The following is an 18,344-nucleotide window of genomic DNA, read 5'->3' as shown; positions in this document are numbered from 1 at the left end:
TGATAGGCAAAAAACACTTATATTTGAAGAGAGTTAGATAAACATTTCAAAGTCCTTTGTGATCATCAAAACCAAGAATAACATCCATGATTTCACTTGAAATGATATACTTGCATACAAATTTTGTCTTGTCTGGAATTCCAGAAACCCTGTGGCTAGTTAATCGAGTCGAGTCGGCAAGGGTCTGGTCGATTAGATAACGAACCCTGGGTAACTAGTAATGTCGAGTGGAGTGTTATTTCCTCGACTAATCGGTATACTCGAGTATTACCACCCATGTTTTGTGTGGCGTGCGGGCCCGGGTAAGGGGGTTGATTGGTGGACGGAGACTGGCGTGAAGTGGGGTTTTCTTTCTGGGCTAGTTATTACTTGAAAATTGACGGAGTGTCAACTACCAATCGATCAAGCTGGGATGGAGCCGAGGCATGAGCCCCTGTATCCTTACATGTGAATATGATCTATATATATTCTTGTTTACCTAAAATGTCATCTTCTCGATTGGACTTGTTTGCTCGCTATTTCACTATTACATGGTTATTACTTTGTTTGATGGCTAATTTGGTATTTGGAACTTCACTGAGCTTTGGCTCACCCCCATTAGTTTTGTTTTCCTTACAGGGGTACGAGGGAAGCGTGGGATATGTAAAGACTAGTGTAGTCTAGTTGTTTTGATTTTGACTTGTACTCGCGCTATTACTCGAATCGAACGTTTAGTATCTTAATTGTGTATCAATGTAAATTATAAGTTGGAATCGCGATATTTTTATAGTCCATGGTTGTATGCACGTGATACGAGTGAGCGAGTCCTGGCAAGAGTTGGGCAGGCGGTCCGCCGAACCCTTTGGTACGCCCTAGGGTAAGGTGGGGTCGTCACATATACATATTTCAAAGAAACCATTACATCATAAGATAAAGGTACAATTATTAGTGTTTCAAGCATGAATTTTGAGATATTAATTATCTTTCATAACTTAGTTGTATCATAATAATTTAAAAGTAGCATATATTGAAATTGTAAAATATGTTATTTCTTTTTCATTTGCCAAATTTGTAATTTTGTTTGTTCTATAATGATAGGCAACTTTAGCTTTGGTCGAAAAAGTTGAAGAATGATAATCTCTTTATGGGTTCAAGCTATGAAAAAGAAAAATATTATGCAATGAATATTGAAGTTAAGCATAATTTGCAAAGGATACTATTAGATTATGGAACGAGCAAATGCAATTCCTGTTAGAAAATTGTTAAATATTTATATAAACATGTTCACAGATGCGATCCAGTGGTTAAGGTAGAGAGATTTTAGGATTTCAAGTTCTTACATTCAAATCCCCCTTTCCCTCCCTACCCTTCCCTAATCCCTGCTAGGGAACAATTAAAAAATATTTATAAACATAATAATGTATTAGAAAGGTTATTTCAAATATTCATTTTATTCTTGACTTCTTATTTTCTAATGAATTAAAAATTATCTAAACAAATTTGCGTTAGGTACTTTTTATAGAAAGTTTGAATAAATTACAATAGATTTTGGTTTTTATCTTTATTTCAACAAATTCGATCACGTGCATCCCTATGTATAAACATGGGAATGAAACAAGTATGCATATTTTCAAGAAGGTGTGTAAGGGTCCTCAAAAGAGTCATAACTACAATTGTTGAAAACAATGTTGAAGATTAAATATTAGAGAATAATGTGCCTACATCTTTCAAACAAAATCATAAATTTAGATAAGAATTAATATTTATACAATTGTACAAAAATTTATGCACTCTTAGTCTTTTACATTTTCATTTTAAGGATTTTAGATAATTTTGTTATTAACCATTATATCTTTATTTTAAATTTTAGTTATTTTTAAACTTATAATTCACGTGCCTAGCATGGCTTATAAAGCTAGTTGGAAACCTATTCCGAATACCTTCTATTCCTTAAGAGTTTGAAGTTCAACTTCTTCCTAGGAGGCTTTCCTTTTTTTTTTTCTTACCTAGGCCAACCATAAATCATGATGTCTTTCCTGCCAATAAGCAATTAAGTAGTTTTTTGACTTTTTTTTTCTTTTAGCACTTTAAACTTTCAACATTTTATAAAATGTCCCAAAATTTACAAAAATAAATAGGATGGAACAGAACTTATATACAATTCTCAATCAATACATGAGAAAATCTTAAATAATTTAAAGATGATCACAAACTTTTTTATGCCGTACAATTATCACTATGGGATCTAAATTATTCATATCCTTATACATTTCATAATATTTCTTTAACTACTTTAATTTCAATTTGATTATTTTAATTTACTTTCACATCACTACTATGATTTTATTTTCAACTATTAAATCATTTAGTCTCTAATTTATAAAATTTTGATGCAATTCTAATATGGGACAATTATCATATAAAGATTGCATTTGAAAGTACTAAACTAATGATTCTAACTTTTTTCTACTAATCACTTTAGCTTATATTTGTATATTATTTCATTGTGTTCTACAAAAATTATCAGAGCAATGTTATTCATTTATGATCTTATAAAGTTCCACATTCATGTACTAGTGAAATCCGTTATAGAGAGTTTGTGATCTAATCTCAATTAATAATGATAAATTTTGAGATACTAGTTAGATAAAAGGATGGTGCATGATACCAATTACATAGTACCACCATGACATCTTGATAATAAGATCTTGGGTTAATTATAAAAACTCCCCTAACGTTTAACTTTGCACTTTATCCCCTAAGGTTATTTTTTTCTCATTTTATCCTCTAAATCGTTAGTCAACTCTAACACTGAATACCGGAAATGTCAAAAAAGACTTTGATACCCCTAAAGGCTAATTATAGTAAATTCCCTTAAAGTATAGTTATTTTGTACTTTATTCGCTGATATCATTTTCCTCGTATTTTGTTTATTCGTCATTAAAACTATTAATCAACACTAGTATTTTGTACATGTGATGTCCCCACCTCTCCCTAAGGCAAACCCTAGGGTATCAACGAGGTGTCTACCCAACTCTCGTCAGGACTCACGCACTCATTCTAGTTTAAAAGAAATCTGCAAGTCAACCATAGATTTAGGATTAAAGGAATATTTGAAATATACAATCCAAATTCTTATAGGGCTAATATTTACAATTACAATCCAAAACCCAAATATAATAAAGTTTACTCTTCCAATGTCTCCAATATCATACAAAAGATATGTGACGGCCCCACTTCTCCCTAGGGCATACACCAGGGTTCGGCGGGTCGCCTGCCCAGTTCTCGCCGGGACTCAGTCGCTCACTTCAGTCCTTAATTAAAATCGAAATAAATCCCAAGAATAAATATAACGACAATCCATAACCTAACGCAAAACTTATGTACATTACTATCTCAAAAGGGAGTACAAACATCGAATATACAAAGGTTCTCAGTTCACCACACATCCAGCCCGTGCCAAGCACTAGGGCGAGAACCATTACAAAATCAGAAACTAGTCTAGGCTAGTCTAAACCAAGCTCTTGTCCTTGGTCGCCTTCCCCTGTTAAGGAAAACAAACTAAAGGGGTGAGTTAGAAGCTCAGTGAGGTTCCAAACACATAATCCAACAAGCAACCAATACATTAAACATAGAATATCATTAATTCAAGAAACATTTAGAATGGAAAGCGATAGTAATACATACATTAAAAGGATACGGGCTCACAGGGAGCCATTTGTTCGTTTGTTCGTTCTCCTGACATTTCCCCTTATTCCTCCAATCATTTGAAAATGCATTTTTGTAAGTAAAATCCCTCGTTTGTTCTTTCGTTCGTTCATTCACCCATTTTCTGGCCGTTGGCCAGGCTCCACCCATCCGGACGTTGTCCGGACTACAAGGTAATACTCGAGTATACCAAATTCACCCAGGGTCACCATATCGCCCGACCGAGTCTGTGACGACCCCACTTCCCCTTAAGGCGAACCAGAGGGTTGGCGGGCCGTCTGCCTAACTCTCGCCAGGACTTACGCAAGCACACTAACCCAAATCCTTCCGAAGATTAACCTGAGCTATTACAATAGCGATTCTTCCAAAATAAATCAATTGCTAACACCACATCAACTTCAAAGATAATAGCATCCGATGTTAGCCAATCGGCGGCTCCTAAACACCTCACGCGTTACATTCAAGACAAAGAGTCTTACAGTTTCCAAAACATATAAATTCATACAGACCGAATATATATACACATACAAGCCAAATGTCATAATCAGGGTTTACACTTTTCCAGCTTCAAGTGGCAATCCAAAATAAAAAGTACATTATCCAAGTTAACGCATCACAGCCCACAAAAGTAGTCATAGTATTCAAGTACACCCCAAAAGAGAAACATGAGTAAGTTTCAAAGCTTTCAATTTCCAGAACCTGTAAGGAAAACAAATAAACGTGGGGTGAGCTAAAGCTCAGTGGTGCCCCAAAACATGCAATTAAATAAAACAAATAACACGTATTGATTTCAACGGAAGTAAACAAATAGGAAAGCATGTAACAGCACAAGGTAGGATACAGGGGCTCTCAGGAGCCATTTTCCTCGCTTGATCACCATTCATCGTAGTTGACCCTCCGTCAACTCTCACTACTTATAGTCCATGTAGATCCTCTCATTTTTACTCCTAACCCATCACCGTTTTTACCCCTGTCCCGGGCCCGAACGCCAACTAAGGAAGCAGTATACTCGAGATATACCCTTAGAAAATTGGGATCCGTATACGTGAGTATACCCTCAGGAATTGGTCGAGGGATTCACCCAACGACGTTACTGCAGTTGGATTCAGGAGTCGAGGGATTCACCCAATGACGCAACTACATTTAGATTCGAGGATTCACGAAAAAAAATGATTCACGCAAGTCACCACTCGAACGGCTAGTGCGATAAGGTACACACTGCTCACTTCGATGGATCAAAAACTAGTTTTGCAAGTATCACATTTCAAGTCAAGAAAGCACTTTAATCAAGTAGGCATAGAACAAGCATGGACACTCACCAAGAGTGAAGTTACTGATCAAGCTGGGAATCAAAATCTGCGTCCTCGCTAAATCCTAAAATACCAAATTTTAAAACTATAAGTTGGCTATACTAGTTCTAGGATTACGTAGGAAAATTATTCGTAGTATAGCTAGTTTATTTGCTTGGAATAAGTCAACAAACCATGTAGTATTAAAATTAGTAAAATACTTTGTAAAGTTTCTTTAATATTACTTTTCTTGTAAAAGTGTTACTAGAACAAATTTTACGTGAAATAATGTTTCTTGCCGAACAAGTTTTCTGCACGTTTAGTTAAAATCGCTAAAATCTCGTGTTTTGGAAATTTCCTCTAGAAAACTGGCAAGGGACTGGTCTTAAAGAAATTAAAGGAGATGAAACAAGACTTAGGGTTTTAAAAGCTAGAAAAGTTATTTTTTATAACTATCAAGGCTAGTTTAAGCTAAAGGAAAGTTGTCGGTTGGCAAAAATTTAGGCAAACTACTAATTACTGAGGTTTATCGATTGATACTAACGTAAAAATATTTTTGATTAGCTTGATCAAAATTGCTCGAGTTCACAGGGTCGAATCGACTTTCACAGGTTCGATTCTATTTCGAAGTCACATTATAACCTAGATTTGCCAACAAATAAAAATCACTTTTCAATAGCAAATCACTAGGGCTTCGTCAATCATTAGCCCTAGGTTTCAATAAATTCATTTCTGATCAATAATAAAATAAATGACCAAGGCTTCGTCAATCATTAGCACTTGGTTTTGGCAAGCTCATATCACATTTCAACTTAATCAGAATAAATATAAGGCCTCCAAGCAATTCTAGCAGTTAATTTCATCACGCTTTAACACTTATATAAAATCATTCAAATGGCCAAGGGCTTCGTCAATCGTTAGCCCTTAGCATCCAATAATTAGTTCTTATAGCAATAAAGCTAACATTTCAAATGTTTGGAATCACTAACAGGTATATGAACATAAGGCAAGATTGGTAACAATATTTTGTCCAAGATCTCAACCTTGCGGCTTCCAAACATTTTCCAGCAGCTTGTTTTTCTTGGATCAATTTTTTTCTCAGCTAAAACAGTGTTTTAAGTACTCCATTGGGACATGAAAATTCTTAGCTAGCTGATAAAGATTTCCAATGCAAAACCAGATTCAAACAACAATTATAATCATCTAATACAATTCCAGAAATTTGTCCAATTAGTCTCGGATGAACATATATGTAGCAGATTTCTATTTCATTTTATTTTTCTCATTTAAACCCATTAATTAACTACATGCAGAGCTTAATTATCTTGTAATTAACTAGTTAATCATGGTTAGAGGCTCAAAACAGCAAAATTATACCAAATGAGCTGCATTATTCAAGTCAAGTCCTCGGCAGTCCCAAATTCTGACGCATAACAGATTTCTTTTTCTTCAAATCATCATTCGATGGTTCAAAAATCAACATGCAAGGTCCTAAACATCTTAATCATTCAAGTTTGAGTTAGCTAATCATAATCTCAGGTTCTGATTATCACAACAAAGCAGATTACATCGTGCATTTCTTAATCGATTCTCGGCCAACCATGTTCTTTTCAAAACAGAGTTTTCTTATGATTTAACATCATCATCCAAATGCACAAATCAACATGCATGGTCTTAATCATCAAGTTTTCACTCAGCTAATTACATTTAGGTGTTCAGATTGCTAAGAGTGAACAATTTCGGAGCTGCATTTCCGTCCTTCAGCTCACGGCCAAAATTTTTCCCTTCGCACAGCAAGTTTTTCTTTTCTTTTCCAGTTCATCTTCCGATCGATTAACTCTACATGCATGCTCCTAATTAACTCAATCAACCTCTAAACATCTAGTATGGGTTTCAGATATTACCTCAGCTTGAAGCTTAACTCACACAGCAAGCAGCTGCAAAATTTTTTTCCTCTCGGCTTTGCTCACGCACGCGGGGCTGGTTGGTCTGAGTTCAGTGGTTGCAGCTGTAATGATTTTGGTTGAATTGAGCTCGGCTGGTTGAGGTGAAGAACAAATGGCAGCTCTCGGGTGATGAAGGAAGTGATGAAGCTCACACAATTGTCTCTTGCTCTCACCCTCTCTCTGACAGTTCTAGAACCGAAGCTCGCACGACTCTCTCTCTCTCTGGTTCCTCTCGTCGATGATACCAAGGCAGCAGGTAAAGTGAGGCAGATTGGTATTGTGGTGATATAAGGAAAAGGTAGAATGGAGTTGCGGTTTTGAGGGAGTAGAGGAAATGACTTGCGGATGGGGAGGGTTGAGTGCATGAGGGAGTTTGAGTGTGGAATTGGAGAAGGTGCGGGTTGGCCGAATGGAGAGGTGGTAATGATGTTGTCCGGAATGCGTTGGGATTGCATGGTGATTTTGTGGGATTGTGAAGGGTATTTTAGGCTTTTCACTTTTCCTTCTAATGACCACTTAAGCCCTTGATTTTAGCATAATCTCACGAATTATCCCTAAGATGATTTAAACTCCTAATAATGTACTAATCCCACAAGGATTTCGATTATCGAAACTTTTACGTCCTACGTATACCTAGTATACTTAAACCATTTTTATCGAAAACTTATCGATTACATTTTAGTATTAAGGTTCCTAGTAATTCCTAACATTATTTAGCGATTAAATTAGTTATCAGAATTTCCAATTATTTATTCTCAAGAAATAGAGTTAGTCTAACTCGAAATTTATTGATTTAGTATAATAAGGTCAAAGGAAATAATAATTTGATACAAGCGGGTCAGTTTGCACATAAAAATTATTTTTACGCACTTTTTGTGAAACAAAGAAGGATAAAACTATAATTTATTGCAGGTTAAGAAATGCAAATGAAATATGAAATGATATTTGTCTATATGCATTTTCAGGGTTCTCACATCCTCCCCTCCTTACAATGAATTTTGTCCTCAAAATTCACACTTTCTAAAGAAATAAATCAGGGTACTTTTTCCGCATTTCTTCTTCTAGTTCCCAAGTTGCTTCCTCTAGTCCATGGTTTCTCCATAGAATCTTTACCAGAGGTATTTTCTTATTTCTCAGCTCCTTCACTTCTCTTTCTACAACCTGAACTGGCCCTTCCTCAAAGGTCAACGTCTCATCGACCTCAATTCCTTCCAATTGCAGCACATGGCTTGGGTCGGGGTGGTATTTCCTAAGCATGGAGACGTGAAATAGATCGTGAACCTTGGCCATGCTTGCAGGCAATTTCAACTAATATGCTACCTTCCCGACTCGTTTCAAAATTTCGAAAGGTCCGGTATATCTTGGCTTTAGCTTCTTACCTTTCTTAGATACTACTCCGCCCTTCAAGGGTTTAACTCTTAGGAAAACTTTGTCTCCTACTTCGAATTCCAAATCTTTCCTCCTTGTGTCGGCGTAGCTCTTTTGTCTACTCTGGGCAACTTGAAGCCTTTCCCTAATCAATTTTACTTTCTCCTGGGCTTCTTCTATCCAAGGTATCGCTGTTGGATCTACGACTTTCTTTTCTCCAACTTCATCCCAGTGAATTGGAGATCGACACCTTCTCCCATACAACGCTTCATAAGGTGCCATCTGAATTGAAGCCTGATAACTGTTATTGTATGCGAATTCCACTAAGGTCATATATTGACTCCATTTACCTCCAAAATCTAATATACACGACCTCAGCAGATCCTCCAAAGTTTGAATTGTCCTTTCCGACTACCCGTCGGTTTGGGGATGGTACGTAATACTAAATTTCAACTTGGTCCCCAAAGACTCCTGAAATTTCTGCCAAAAACGCGAGACAAACCTTGGGTCGCGATCAGACACGATACTTACAGGGATACCATGTAATCTTAGGATCTCTTCTGTGTACAACTTGACCAGTTTTTCCAAAGAAGAACTCATGCTTACGGGGAGGAAATGTGCAGATTTAGTGAGTCGGTCAACTATTACCCAAATTGCATCAAATCCTTTTTGACTTCTAGGCAATCCCGTTACAAAATCCATTGTTATATGTTCCCATTTCCATTCAGGGATTTCTAACGGTTGCAATAAACCAGAGGGCTTCTGATGCTCAGCTTTTACTTGTTGGCAGATCAAGCATCTCTGTACAAACTCTGCCACTCCTTTTTCAAACCTTCCCACCAGTATAATCCTTTCACATCATGATACATCTTGGTCACACCTAGGTGTATAGTATACTTCGATCGATGTGATTCTTCTAAAATTCCTTTCCTTTTATCTTCATCTGCCAGAATCACAATTCGATCTCGAAACCTCAATACACCTTCAGACCCTAATTTAAAGTCTAGGGTTTACCCTTTTTGCACTTTCTCCAAAGTCTTCTGAATCATAGGGTCCGTTTTCTGGGCCTCCTTAATACGCTCTAGTAACGGTGATTTTAATGATAAGTTCCCAAATAATATCTTCAGTTTCTCCGAGTGAGGGTTCCAACCACTTATTTCTTCTAACATGTCCCACTCTTTAACCATTAACCCTGCTACTTGGGCCTTTCTACTTAGAGCGTCAGCTACCACATTGGCTTTTCCTGGGTGGTAATTAATCGAACAGTCATAGTCTTCCAGAAATTCTACCCATCGCCTTTGTCTCAAATTTAGTTCCTATTGGGAGAACAAATACTTGAGGCTCTTATGGTCCGTATAAACCTCAAAAGTCACGCCGTACAAGTAGTGTCTCCATTTCTTTAAGGCGAAAATTACTGCAGCTAGTTCTAGGTCATGAGTTGGGTAATTTTGTTCATGAGGTTTCAATCTCCTAGAAGCATAGGAAACTACCTTACCCATTTGCATTAAAACACATCCTAGACCTTCTTTGGATGCATCGGAATACACGGCGTAACCTTCTCCTCCATCAGGTAATACCAAAATCGGAGCGGATGTTAAACGCTTCTTTAACTCCTGAAAACTTGACTCACACTTCGGAGTCCAAATAAACTTAGTCCCTTTCTTGGTTAGCTCGGTCATAGGTCCTGCAATTTTCGAGAAATCCTGGATAAACCGCCTATAATAACCTGCTAATCCCAAGAAACTTCTAATTTCAGTTGGAGTTTCTGGTTGCTTCCAATTCATCATGGCCTCAACTTTTGCCGGATCCACGGCAATTCCGTCTTTGGAAATCTTGTGCCCTAGGAATGAAATTTCCTCCAACCAAAACTCGCACTTACTGAACTTGGCATATAACTTATGCTCTCTTAATATCTGCAAAACTATCTCCAAGTACTTAACATGTTCCTCTCGGATCTTAGAGTATATCAAGATGTCATCGATGAAGACCACTACAAACTGATCCAAGTGTTTCTTAAAGACTCTCTGCATTAGGTCCATGAATGTAGCTGGTGCATTAGTTAATCCAAAAGGCATGACTGCGAACTCAAAGTGTCCATATCTTGTGCTGAAAGCAGTCTTGGGTACATCCTCCTTCTTAATCTTCAACTGATAATACCCTTGCCTTAAATCCAGCTTAGAGAAGACCACTGATCCTTGCAGTTGGTCGAACAAGCTATCAATCAACGGTAGAGGGTATTTATTCTTAATTGTAACCTCATTTAACCCTCGGTAGTCAATGCACAACCTCAAACTTCCGTTATTTTTCTTCACAAATAGAAGAGTCACTCTCTTTCACGAAACCTTTCTCCAACAAGTCCTACAGTTGAATTTTCAACTCCTTTAGCTCGACAGGAGCCATTCGGTACGGAGTCTTAGAAATTGGAGCCGTTCCAGGCACCAAGTCAATCTTAAATTCCACTTCTCTTTCCGGCAGTAGAGTTTTTAGCTCTTCGGGAAAAACATCCGAAAATTTCCGTACCACTGGTACATCCTCCAATTTTACTTGATCACTGGGAGTGTTAATCAAAAAGGCTAGGAAACCTTGCGCTCCTTTAGACAACATTTTCCTTGCCCGAATTCCTGAGATCATAGCTGACGATGCTAACCTACCCTTAACATCTAACCTCAGGGTTTCTTCTCCCGGTATACAAAATTCTACCACTTTCGCTCGGCAATCAAGCTTAGCATGATGATGAGCTAGAAAATCCATTCCTATTATAACATCGTAACCTTTTATGTCCAGACTGATTAGATCCACTAGCATTTTACGCTCTCCAATCCAGAATTCACAATTCCTATAGGCTAAGCTAGTGATTATCTTCTTATTACCCATTGGTGTCCTAACTTCAAGATCGAAGGGTAATCTAACAGGTTTCACATCTATTCCAGACATAAAAGATGGATTTACGAATGAATGGGTTGCACCAGGGTCAATTAACACTTTAGCTAATCGATGAAAAATCGAAAGTGTACCTTCCACAACTTCTGAGGAATCAGGTACAGGTTGGTCATCTATAGCATATACTCTGGCAGGAACTGTCGGCCGGCTCCCTCCAGAAGTGTTTGGTCTAGCGTTTGGAGTAATCCATTCCTGCACTTTTGGACAATCAGAAATTTGGTGCTCACTACTTCCGCACCTCAAGCACTTTCCTTGCTTCTTCCAGCAACCGTCTATAGTATGACCAGGTTTCTTACAATAGGCACAAGTCACTTGGGAAATTATTGCTCGGCCTCCCGACGAGGTGTTCCTAGGTTGTCCCCTTCCATTCGGTCCCACTCTAGTTCCATTATTTCGTCCCCCTGCATTCCTTGCCCCGGTTCCTCTTGCTTGTGCGCCTCGTGGTGCTCCAGGACTAGTCACTCCACTGCCTCCTCGGCCCACTTTGGCCGGTGGAGCATTTCCATATGCCGACTCCCGACTACTGCTAGGAGCAAATCTTTTCTTGACCTGAAAAGATTTCACTTGAGCTCTAGCTACTTCAACTCCCTGGGCTCTCTCGACGGCATCTGCGAAAGTGTCTATCCTCACGGCAGCTAAACCTTCCTGTATTTCCACATTCAGTCCCTGCACGAACCTTCTGACATGCCTTTGCTCCGTGGCTATCAATTCAGGAGCAAAGCGGGACAGCTTCGTAAATTGGACCTCATATTCGGCGACACTCATCGCCCCTTGCTTACATTTTATGAAGTCGTCCTCTCTCTTCTCTTGGATGAGAGGTGGAAGAAATTTGGCATTGAACTCCCTTGTGAAGTTCGCCCAAGTCCTTGGAGTATGGTTCGTGTCCCAGGTAACCCTTACCAGGTTCCACCAGGAGCGAGCAGCTCCCTCAAATTGGAATGTGGCAAAAGTCACCTGTCGTTCCTCCGCATAGTTTAAGGCTGCGAAGATATCCGTGATTCTCTCCCACCAGCCTTCAGCTGCTTCCGGTTCGGGTCCCCCATAAAATTTGGGAGGTCCAAACTTTAGGAATCTCTCTAAGGCCCGATCCTCCGAATCGGCTGGGCCCCCTTGACGGTGCACTGGTCCAGAGGCTTGATGTTCAGTCAAGCGCTCCAAGACGTCAGTGATATGGTTGATTGCAGTGGCCACTTGATCTCCGGCCACACCCTCTTGCCCTTGGTCTTGATTGACCTCCGGCTCCCTATCACCACCCGCTCCGGGTGTTGCCTAGTGGGTCTCCCACGACTCCTGCCTATCACCTGGCGATCCATAGCCTAACTATGCCTATTACGGAAGGATAAAACAATCAGGTGAAAGTATTACCTAACTACGATTATTATTATTCTTTTTGTGATTAAAATCAACATGGAAATGGAGGAAAAAAATAAACACTTAGCATGTATTTCCACGTGAAAGTCATACAAATAGCGGGTTGGGACATTCCCAAAAGTAAGGCACATAAGCTAGCAAAAATACATACAGATAATCCCTTAAACAAAAATTAGGGATATGGTGTGACGCCCCGAAAAGTATGAGTGTGAGAACCCGAAAATTTTCTAATTTTCTAGGGTTTATTTTATTTAATTGCCCGCCTTTTCTACATTTTCTTTATTAGAAAAATTCCCCAGATAAAGTTTATGAGCAAAGATAGTTTTAAAATGATTTTTCTAGTATCGGTTAATTTTTGAGAAATTAAAAGCGTATTTTGGACGTGGGACCCGCTAGTGCGGTAAATGCATTATATTTTTGACAACGTGTTGGAATTTTGTATTAAGTGATATTATTGTACAATGTGTTAAGATATTTGTATTGGAGAGACAAAAAGATAAGTTTTGAACCAAAAGGTGACAAGTGTCACCATAAGATTAAGTCTTGAGTTTGACTACTATTCATAACTTTACCATTTAATTCAAATTGGCCCAAAAATCACTTCATTTTGCAAGCTTCTTGGCCGAATGTTCTTGCTCAAGAAAGAAAGAAAAGCTCTCAATTTGTTCCTTCTATTTCTTGCTCAATCTTCAAATCCAACCAATAAAACTCCAAATCATTCCATAAAATCTCTTTGCTAAGTGGTCTTGAGGTGTTTTGTGGAGTTGTTTGGAAAGCTAAGGTGATTTGTTGCTCTATCTCTTGTATGGCTAAGGTGAGTTGTGAAGAACCACTCTCCTCCCTCTAGTGATGCTTAATTGATGATTAGTGGTGGTATAAGGTGCAACTTTATGGATTATTTCTTGGTTTTGGTTGAATTGGTGAAGTTTTATAATTTTTGGGGATTTTTCTGTTTTAATATGAGTATGATTATGTGGTCGTGTATGATGATTGGAAATGATGCTTAAGGACTCTATGAGGTGGAAAAAGTAAGTAATTGCAACCAATTTCTGTTTTGGAAGAAATTTCAGAAAATTAGGTTTTGTGAAGGAACATTCTGCCCGAATTTTTAGCTCCTAGTTAGAGGCCGAATTGGCCTTGGCTTAAAACATTAAAGTTGTAGGAAATGACATTTTAGAGGTACCTACAAAATTTCAGGTCAATCGGAGTAGTGTAGAATGAGAAAAGTCGAAATTACTATTGCTGTTCTGGTTTTACTCGAATGTAAGAATTGCGCCTGTAATTGGTTGTTTTGGCTGGAATGGATTCCGAATTGGTTGTTGAGGCCTTCTGATGAAATTTATCCCTGTTTCTTAGCTTTCAGCTGGTTTTGGAATTTCTGGATTTGGACTTGGAGAGGCTGATTTATGATGTTTCCGCTAGAATGCGTTTTGTGAACCTGTTTTTGTGATTCTGGTGTAGTATCTTGCATTTTTGACCTGGTTACACTCGAAACTGGGTTGAGTGACCTTCTGTAATATTGTAGCCCTTCTCTTAGCTTCGAAACGGTGGGTCTTGCACCTTCATCCGACCATCGTAGTGCCTTTGGTACCATTGCCGTAAAATGACGTCAAAACTGTTTTTCTGGTTTTGAGCTTAACTTTCATTTCCGGACTTTTCCCTAGTTTGACTTGTACTAGTACTACTTGGAGCTTGCTGAATGGCTATTGGATGAACTTGTTGTTGTGTGTACCTTTGGGTTTGAATGAGAAAAATAATGAAGCCATGATGGCTGGAAAAGTTAGTAAATTCAAGGGAAGTGCTGTCCGAACTTTGAAGGGACCTGTTTGCATAGGGTTTGTGATCTAAGACTTGGATTTGAGCAAGGCAATGATATATGATGGATGATTTCTAAACCATGGAGGTGAGTGACTTCAAACTATTTCTAAAGTTAATTATGAACCGTTTCCTGCATTATTTACTTTTGAACTGTTTCCAAAGTTACTTTTGACCTGTTTCCAAAGTTACTTTTGACCTTTTCCAAAGTTACTTTTGAACAGTTTTCTTGCATATCATGCGTGCTTGTATGTGAGTGATCAGGATTTCTGTGTAACTCAATACAAAAATGAGTTTACTATGAATGGGCACTTAGGCGAGGGTGTACTTTATCGCACTCGATCTAAACCCCATTAGTTGCTATTAATACCTGTGAAATATGATTTTTATGATTTGTTATAGAGCATTCATGGCTTGTGAATATTTGCAGAGCATTTATTGCTTGAGATCATTTATTGCTTGAACCAGAGCATTTATTGCTTGAAAAATATTTTAGAGCATTTATTGCTCGTGACTTGGGCAAGAGAAGTGAGCTGTGTAGCTCAGGATCTTAAGGGTCAACCAGTGATCAAACTCGACAAAAGAATTGGCTTGGGAGCCACCCATATCCTTTTAATGAATGTTACTATCGCTTTCCATTGTAAATGTTTCTTGAATTCTTGATACTCCATATGTAATGTTTTGTAAATGTCGTAATTGTTCTGGATTTATCATTTGATTTATGAATCAATGACATCATTGAAATGAACTATTGTTAAACCGATTGGATTACTGATTTTACTGGTTACTCACTGAGCTTTTAGCTCACCCAAAAAATATTTTTATTCCCCTCCACAGGGCTCGTGGCAAAGGAAGGCTGGTAGTACTTATTCACGTGGCTGGATGGCTTATATCTTGTACAGTTTGGATTTGGAATCATTTGATGTATAGTTGGGAATTAGTTTGGATTTGGAGAATTTGATGTATATTGGAGAATTTGATGTAATATTTGAGATTTATCTTGTAATTCATTTGAGTTATATTGAGATTTATCTTATATTTGTTTGAGGACTGTAGTGAGCGACTGAGTCCCGGCGAGAGTTGGGCAGGCGGCCCGCCGAACCCTGGGGTACGCCCTAGGGGGAGGTGGGGCTGTCACATATGGTGCCTCGAAAGCAAGTCATCCACCTAGACAAATTTTGATGACTTAACAAATGTCCCCCTTTCCTAACCCTACATATCTAGAGTAAACAGGTCAGTCCTAACCTAACCCTGGGCAGGGCTATCCGGAGCAACGTCCTCCTCCGGATCCTCCTCTACACCTGTCTGCTCGCCACTCTGAATAAAGCTAGTGGCCTCGTCCATCATCATTGCGGCATCAGCCCTGATGCCGACACTCCTATCACGCATCCTCTCGGCTAGTCGAGTCGCCCTAGACTTCTGTCGCTCTATCTCCAAACGAGCGGCCTCCAACTTAGCGTGCTCAGCGGCTAGCCTACTCTTCAAATTGGCTATGCGGTCGAACTGAGTATCCACCATAATACTCAGCTCCTCCACTTCCTGGGTCAGGGTATGGTTGGCGTCCCACAAGTGGCGGCGCTCATCATCCAGGGATATACCAAGTCGTTGGGATACGCGTGTGTGGCTCTACACTGGCATCTAGGGTTCCTATCAGCGGGTGAGTATCGAACTCGATCTCTTCCACCTCGAGGCCTATAGGAAATGGATCTCAGCGGCTCTACGTGTCCATTGGACGCTCCACTACCGTTAACATGTCCATTACTATTCTCCATACCTGCAAAGTAATCAAAACTTAAGGGTTAGAACTTAGATAACTAACTGGATCGGATATTACTTAAGATATATCTAATAATCTCAATTCTTATTTCTAAAGAGGATTAGGGTTTCTAACGCATCTAATATATCTCTCAGATTGTGACAGCCCCACCTCCCCCTAAGGCGAACGAGAGGATTCGGCGGGCCGCCTGCCCAGCTCTCGCCGGGACTCAGTCGTTCACTACATTCCTCAAAAAAATTACAAGAATAAACCTCAAATATTACAACATAAATCTCAAATATTACATCAAATTCTCCACTAAGTACATATCCAAAAGCGAAGCGTCCACGCTTCCGCTGCGCCACTCTAATCCATGATCCCAATTATTATACCAGAGGAATTCCACAACAATAAAATCACAACAAGCCTTCCTTCGCCACGAGCCCTGTGGAGGGGAATAAAATAGTTTTGGGGTGAGCTAAAAGCTCAGCGAGTAACCAGTAAAAGCAGTCATCAAATATATTTCATAATAATGCATTTCGATGATTTCATGATTCAGAGATCAAATGTACGTCTTTTGCTCTCGTGAGCCAGTGAAATCATAGTACTTGAACACCTAACGCTCAAATAGATCATTTAACATTAACATTAACATGAAGAGGGAGCCCCTTTTTCCTCGTTTGCATTCTTGATCAGATCATCTTCGCATTGACTCTCCGTCAATGTTTAAAAGTAACCAACCGTAGACTTCACTTAACTCCCACTCCTTCCACCTAACATCCTCCTACCGGGCCTGAACTCCAAACACTTGCACTGTGGTATTACTCGAGTATACCGGAATCGAGAGTCTCTCATACTACAAGATTCCTTATAACTTTATCCAAGGCTCATTAATTGTCACGACCAAGCCCTTGCCGGCTCGATTCAATCAATTGCCAATGGGGCCGAGCTCAATGGTAACAAGCATGGTCGTTGGATACTCGTCCAAACGCCACCAAGTCAAGTACTTTTCATTTCATGTAACATTTCTTGTAACATTCCAATAACATGAGAAATAGATGAGAGTGATAAAGTACACCCTCACTTCAATCAATATCAATGATACAATAAACATTTAACTCATCAAGTTTAAGTATCAAAGCCATATAGTAACACACAAGTGAGTAGTTGACAGCCCCACCTCTCCCTAAGGCGAACCAGAGGGTTCGGCGGGCCGCCTGCCCAGCTCTCGCCGGGACTCAGTCGTTCACTACATTCCTCAAATAAATTACAAGAATAAACCTCAAATATTACAACATAAATCTCAAATATTACATCAAATTCTCCACTAAGTACATATCCAAAAGCGAAGCGTCCACACTTCCGCTGCTCCACTCTGATCCATGATCCCAATTATTATACCAGAGGAATTCCACAACAATAAAATCACAACAAGCCTTCCTTCGCCACGAGCCCTGTGGAGGGGAATAAAATAGTTTTGGAGTGAGCTAAAAGCTCAGTGAGTAACCAGTAAAAGCAGTCATCAAATATATTTCACAATAATGCATTTCGATGATGTCATGATTCAGAGATCAAATGTACGTCTTTTGCTCTCGTGAGCCAGTGAAATCATAGTACTTGAACACCCAACGCTCAAATAGATCATTTAACATTAACATTAACATGAAGAGGGAGCCACTTTTTCCTCGTTTGCATTCTTGATCAGATCATCTTCGCATTGACTCTCCGTCAATGTTTAAAAGTAACCAACCGTAGACTTCACTTAACTCCCACTCCTTCCACCTAACATCCCCCTACCGGGCCCAAACTCCAAACACTTGCACTGTGGTATTACTCGAGTATACTGGAATCGAGAGTCTCTCATACTACAAGATTCCTTATAACTTTACCCAAGGCTCATTAATTGTCACGACCAAGCCCTTGCCGGCTCGATTCAATCAATTACCAATGGGGCTGAGCTCAATGGTAACAAGCATGGTCGTTGGATACTCGTCCAAACGCCACCAAGTCAAGTACTTTTTGTAACAGCCCCACCTCCCCTTAAGGCGAACCAGAGGGTTCGGCGGACCGCCTGCCCGGCTCTCGCCGGGACTCAGTCGTTCACTACAAACCTCAATTGAATTTCAAGATATATATATCAAATATACATCAAAGGTTCCCAAACTTTACATA

General features: G+C 39.2%; 1 protein-coding gene across 1 annotated transcript; it reads right to left on the bottom strand.

The window, feature by feature from the left end:
* Window positions 1–9,606: 9,606 nt before the first annotated feature.
* LOC113752048 lies at window positions 9,607–11,995 on the bottom strand. The gene is made up of 4 exons (XM_027296190.1): window positions 10,653–11,995; window positions 10,417–10,504; window positions 10,170–10,314; window positions 9,607–10,016 (listed from the first exon to the last, which is right to left on the bottom strand). The coding sequence occupies exons 1-4, from the start codon at window positions 11,993–11,995 to the stop codon at window positions 9,607–9,609; spliced, it is 1,986 nt and encodes a 661-aa protein (XP_027151991.1).
* Window positions 11,996–18,344: the final 6,349 nt, after the last annotated feature.

This window comes from Coffea eugenioides, chromosome 11, assembly GCF_003713205.1.
Source record: "Coffea eugenioides isolate CCC68of chromosome 11, Ceug_1.0, whole genome shotgun sequence".
NCBI classification, from domain to species: domain Eukaryota; kingdom Viridiplantae; phylum Streptophyta; class Magnoliopsida; order Gentianales; family Rubiaceae; genus Coffea; species Coffea eugenioides.
This window is presented reverse-complemented; position numbering and strand designations above follow the sequence as displayed.

What these genes read in the sequence shown, in the direction of transcription:
- LOC113752048 (XM_027296190.1), bottom strand. Translation starts at nt 11,995, where the DNA reads ATGAGTGTCGCCGAATATGAGGTCCAATTTACGAAGCTGTCCCGCTTT. An exon ending in TGAAGATTAAGAAGGAGGAT is followed by an intron (nt 10,315 to 10,416) that starts GTACCCAAGACT and finishes GACCTAATGCAG; the next exon opens with AGAGTCTTTAAGAAACACTT. An exon ending in TAAGTTATATGCCAAGTTCA is followed by an intron (nt 10,017 to 10,169) that starts GTAAGTGCGAGT and finishes TGGGATTAGCAG; the next exon opens with GTTATTATAGGCGGTTTATC.